Source organism: Ipomoea nil, unplaced genomic scaffold (genome assembly GCF_001879475.1).
Source record: "Ipomoea nil cultivar Tokyo-kokei standard unplaced genomic scaffold, Asagao_1.1 scaffold2338, whole genome shotgun sequence".
NCBI classification, from domain to species: domain Eukaryota; kingdom Viridiplantae; phylum Streptophyta; class Magnoliopsida; order Solanales; family Convolvulaceae; genus Ipomoea; species Ipomoea nil.
The window spans coordinates 815,713-821,511 of NW_017618766.1; the positions used below are offsets into that span (position 1 = coordinate 815,713).

Here is a 5,799-nt window from a genome sequence, read left to right on the forward strand (position 1 = left end):
AATTATGAATGTATAATTATGAAGTTATATATGAATGTGTAATTATGCAATTATGAATGTATAGTTATGAATTTAATTAAATTACCTGCAATCTGTTACTGTAATATGCCGACCTTCATAAAATGTGAGTTGCCTATGAGTGGTCTGCATTCAATCAATTGAGAAAACAAAAAGAAAAAAGAAACTGTGTGAGATTAGATTGATCTAACAAATTAATGCTTAATCATAACATAATATTATAATTAAAAGTTTAGGCAAGTGTAGAAGAAAGTGCAGACCTGAGGATTACGGTCAAGAACTTTTAGTTCATTATTCCCATAATCGAGCTGCTCTTGTTGGATATTGTTGGCACAACTCGAAAGGGCTTGGCCACACCATTCTAAATCAATTGATTTGAGAGTGGTTCCATTGGAGATAACAGTTGGAATCCCTTCCAAGTTCTCACAATGCTTCAAGACCAAGTGCTCAAGGATAGGAAACTCATCGTCAAAGGCATCCCATATCTTTAGATCTGTATTTTCAAGCAACAAAAACTTTAATCTTTGGAATCCCCCTTCAGTTGGTTCCCACTCTGGCCCATAGAAAGCATCCATTTTTAGTTTGAGAACCTCTAATCTAGGCAACAAGGCAATTGTTGCTATATTATCCTTCCAAGGCAAATAAGTCTTGCTTAATTTTAGCTTCCTAAGGTTACAGGGAAATGCATTTATACCCGGAAGAGATATACACTTAGGAATGGCATACTCAGCTTCAATAGTTAAAGCCTCAAGTCGATTCAAATGACATAGATTTTCTAAGCTGGTAGCACCATTCCACGACACACCATTGTCTGGAATCAATCTACCTTCACAAAAAATCCCCAGTGTTTTTATGTTGGGAATCTTCGAAATAACTTCCTCTGTGCAATGAAATATGCTCAACCAATACAAACTTTGCAAGTTCTCTTTCACTATGCTTGGAGGCTCTACTCTAAAGCAATTTCTAAACTCCAGATGCCTTACTTGTGGTGACCGCCAAATTGCGGAGGGCAAAAGGGAATAATTCGGTCTCCAGCCAACTGCACTATGCCAAACAACAAGCGTGTGCAGTTTTTGATTCTTAGACAGTGCAATGTCAAGACCCTCGAAGCCCAAAGACCTATTAGACATAAAAGCTAGGTATTCAAGAAGAACTAGATTATTGGAAAGATTTTTGAAAGACAAATGAACTCCCTTGTTGTATAAAGGAGAAGTCAAATCCAGAACTCTTAATAAGCTGAAGCTTACAAGCTTTGGATCATCCACCATTGGCATCTCATCATTATGCAAACACAAAACAGAACGGGCTCTATTGAAACTACTGTTGCACAAATGAAAATTCTCAGGCTTTGATGATCTGAAACTTAGCCAACGATAAGCACCACAACAGGATTTTTTGGAGTTACTGCTAGACATATCAAAACCATCGTCTTCAACATGCAAAAGTTTTTCGTTTCTTGCTTGTCTCACACAAAGTACGTGCAGGAGATGATGCATGCTGCACGTCTTGATTTGGCTATCACATTTAAGTTTTTCAATTTGGACTAGGCTTCTACTAATAAGATCTTGTAAATACCCAACACCCACTTCTTCCAATTCCTTATCCCTCACCGACTTCTTCACAAACCCCTCGGCAATCCATAACCTAACAAGCTTTTTAACAGGAATTTCACTATGGCCTGAAAAAACTCCTAAATATAAAAAGCAAGCTTTCAAATGCTGAGGTAAATGATTGTAACTTACAATAAGAATTCTTGAACATTGTTCACCAATATCTGTACAAGCAAGATAGCTCATTTCTTCCTCAATATTTTCCAATTCTTCAACTTTGCTGAGTCGAGATAGAAGTCCAGCAGCTACAGCAATTGCCAGGGGAAGCCCCCCACACTTGCCAACAATATTCCTTCCAATTGTGTTGAACTTAGAGTCCAAGGGCTGTTTCAAGAAAGTGTGATTGCAAAATAGATCCCAACTTTCATTAGAATCGAGAAAATGCAAGTTGTGAATAAGATTACTGGCACCTGATGTAGTGTAGTCAGCAATCTCTTTTAGCCGAGAGGTCACCAATACTGCACTTCCATCACTTTTAGGAAAACATCTAGTGAGATGATCCAAAACACTGGTTTCCCATACATCATCCACCACAATCAGATACCTCATGTTAAAATAATCCTTTATGCGCTATAACTTAAATGCGGAAGCACAATTAACAATGATCGCATGTAAATCAAATCAATCAACTAAACAATGTTCATGATCATGGGCTTTTAATTAAATAGGAAAGATAGGACTTACTTGGTTTCATGGAAGATGTAATCTCTAAATTGAATGAATCAAGAATATAATGCTTCACCTCTCTGATCCGTATACCTTAATCACCTCCTGATGATACGGAGACTAGAAAACTTAGAGATTTGAAACTGTTTTTTGATCCCTAGAGTTTTCCTGGGTATTTATAGATGTGATGAGAAAACCCTCTTTCAAGAGGAATGGGGAACCTCCTTTAGGAATAGAAATCCCTTTAGGAATGTGACCTCCTTTTAGGAATAGAAATCCCTTTAGGATTGTGAAACCCATAACCTTATCCATTATACATTTTTTAACCCTTATAAACTTAAATTTTAACAGAATGAGAGGGAGGGAATTTCACCCAGTAATTCCGCCTTTACACATCACTAATCATCAACGTGAGTACCTTATGGAATTACAACCTTTATTATATAAATCATTGTTAGGAAATAATTATTTCTAACAGTCTCCCACTGATTCATATGAGCATGACACCTTAATTATATGAATCAACGTTAGGAATAAATTATTTCTAACAATCTCCCACTTGATTCATATATGCGTGACTTTACAATTTTCAATCCTTAATTTGAGCTCACTTAATATGAAAATGTAAAATTCACCACCTTATCGAACTTTATTAACCGAATCATGGCGGTTACAGGCCTGACATAGCGTCCCGCTCCCTTCCATGTATCACAGTTAATAAAAATTCGAACCGTAATAATAAGGTAAAGTCCGAAACTACCTTATCCCTTATGTTGATCCTATTTGATTCAATTTCAAAACAACATTCACATACATATACGTATATGAGTTACTTCCCAGAGAACAGTACATTGCACATTAGATTCCAGAACATGCAAATCAGTTTTTCTTTTAATTAAATATGCATATGAACAGTGCGTGAATCCATCAAATATTCGCACAAGATATTTAATTCCAAGAAATCAATTGTTGTTAACATCAATAACAATCAATCATCAACGATGCAGAACGTACATATGACGCTATAAACAACAAAACCACAATTAATAAACCTTATAATTAAAAATCTCCAAATATCATGAACCCTAATTTTAGTGATTAATCAATTTACAAGCAGGCTCTGATACCAAATGTTAAAATAATCCTTTATGCGCTATAACTTAAATGCGGAAGCACAATTAACAATGATCGCATGTAAATCAAATCAATCAACTAAACAATGTTCATGATCATGGGCTTTTAATTAAATAGGAAAGATAGGACTTACTTGGTTCCATGGAAGATGTAATCTCTAAATTGAATGAATCAAGAATATAATGCTTCACCTCTCTGATCCGTATACCTTAATCACCTCCTGATGATACGGAGACTAGAAAACTTAGAGATTTGAAACTGTTTTTTGATCCCTAGAGTTTTCCTGGGTATTTATAGATGTGATGAGAAAACCCTCTTTCAAGAGGAATGGGGAACCTCCTTTAGGAATAGAAATCCCTTTAGGAATGTGACCTCCTTTTAGGAATAGAAATCCCTTTAGGATTGTGAAACTCATAACCTTATCCATTATACATCTTTTAACCCTTATAAACTTAAATTTTAACAGAATGAGAGGGAGGGAATTTCACCCAGTAATTCCGCCTTTACACATCACTAATCATCAAAGTGAGTACCTTATGGAATTACAACCTTTATTATATAAATCATTGTTAGGAAATAATTATTTCTAACACCTCATAGCCATCAAACGCCGTTGTAGTTTGTGTGCTAGTTCATCTGTGCTTCCCTCGGTATTCATTCCTCTCTCAATGGACCAAAGAAGGCTGCACAGAATTTGTCTCAAGTTAACTTGTTGTTGAGAGACAGTAGTCCATGCACGAAGGTCAAAGCGGGATACCACTGATGGATCTTCGTAAACTCTTTTGGCTAAAGTAGTTTTACCGATCCCGCCCATCCCGAGAATGGAAATGACTTTCCCTTGTTTAGATGGTTGACGAATGAGCTGATCCATTATTGTATTTAATTCACTTGTACGCCCAACCATTCTGTCCTCAATCTTTGAGAACCGCTGTGAAGATCTGCTCTTGTGGTCTGAACCAACATCTAACGGAAGGGTATGTACCTGTAGAGGAAGAGTTGTAAATTATGAATTGTATCATAAATGTTACTGCTAATACAGTAAGCAAAGACTGTGGTGATACCTTTGTCAAATCTTGGACAGCAGAATCATTGTATTCTCTTTTAATTCCGTTGACGAAGCTTTGAGTTTTTTCAGCTACTTGTCGTAAGTTCTGAAAGAGTGTCATCTTTTTATCTGCCGCCTCCATATATATCTTTGCCAGATTTGATTCAACTTCATCTTCTGCTAAGAAGGCAAAGTCTCTGATTTTGGCTTCCAAGTCTTTGATTGCTGCAGCTTCATCTATCCCTGGTTTCTTCACTAAGTCCTTGAGAAAGGTGAGCAAGAAACCAAGATTATGGTGGAGAGAACTAACCATATGTTCTGTATCTTCATCAAGAATCACAGGTGCTCTGCAGGGTTGTAAGAACTCAAAGTGGATTGTATTCATCAGAGAAGTTAGAGGAACACAAGCCATTTCTCTCTCTCTCTCTCTATTTGCTTCAGACGGAGTACTGTTGAGAGACTTTTACGGTATCATATAATGCACCACCTAAGTCAACCCTCGTTAATTTGTCACGTGGCCAGACTGTATCTATCATCAATTTACACGCCTCTGACTTTGTGTCCGTTGTGTGCGACAACTGACAACACGTCTTCTTTTTTTTTTTTTTTTTATTCAAAATGATTCATTATGGATAATATTTTTTTGAAAGGCATTATGGATAATATAAATTAATAGGGAATACATCCCGGGCTACATACCCTTTTGTACCAAGGATCTGGTCGGATACGAGTCACCGCAAGACGAGGGTCATTTCCCGATCTGGCAATATTTTCTGGTAATGATGCACACGCTATGAATGAAGCTAAGGATGCTTCTGTCAATACTATTATTGAATTCGTTAAAGTGCCAGAAGTGTATCATTATATTTATTCCGTTCTGTCATGATTGTGTGTTGTTTTACATGGCAATGTGATTTGCTCGCCTGCTATTGCACAATTGGCGAAGGATGCTAAATTTGCTCTGGTGTATCAACTTCTTAAGATCTTTTTGACTCAGAGGTTGGATGCATATTTGGATTTCCAAGCAGCAAATTCCACTTTATTGAATAACTATATGTTCCATTATTTGAGCCTTTGCCTTCTAGATACATCAATTCATATGTGCTAGGTGCATGCAGTTCATTTTTACTGACTTTGCATTTTCTTATAATAAAGGACTTGCCTATGAAGATTGCATTGCAAAGATGAGGTTGATGTTATTGGTGGATATAGGCTCCAATGAATCTGGTCGAATTTCTTATTCTGTCATCAAGAATGTTCTGTGAGTAAAATCTTTTATGTAATGTTTTAATTAGTTTTTTTTTTTTTTTTTTTTTTTTTTTTTTT

The 5,799-nt window shown here is 36.3% G+C and overlaps 2 protein-coding genes across 2 annotated transcripts; both read right to left on the minus strand.

Moving 5' to 3' along the window:
• Positions 1-505: 505 nt before the first annotated feature.
• Positions 506-2,177, minus strand: LOC109151966 (putative late blight resistance protein homolog R1B-14). Its single transcript, XM_019299558.1, has 2 exons — positions 609-2,177; positions 506-511 (listed from the first exon to the last, which is right to left on the minus strand). Exons 1-2 carry the CDS (start codon positions 2,175-2,177, stop codon positions 506-508), a joined length of 1,575 nt encoding a protein of 524 aa, XP_019155103.1.
• A 1,806-nt stretch (positions 2,178-3,983) lies between these two features.
• On the minus strand, positions 3,984-4,917 carry LOC109151986 (probable disease resistance protein RXW24L). The gene is made up of 2 exons (XM_019299573.1): positions 4,490-4,917; positions 3,984-4,410 (listed from the first exon to the last, which is right to left on the minus strand). The coding sequence occupies exons 1-2, from the start codon at positions 4,883-4,885 to the stop codon at positions 4,015-4,017; spliced, it is 792 nt and encodes a 263-aa protein (XP_019155118.1). The 5' UTR covers positions 4,886-4,917; the 3' UTR covers positions 3,984-4,014.
• Positions 4,918-5,799: the final 882 nt, after the last annotated feature.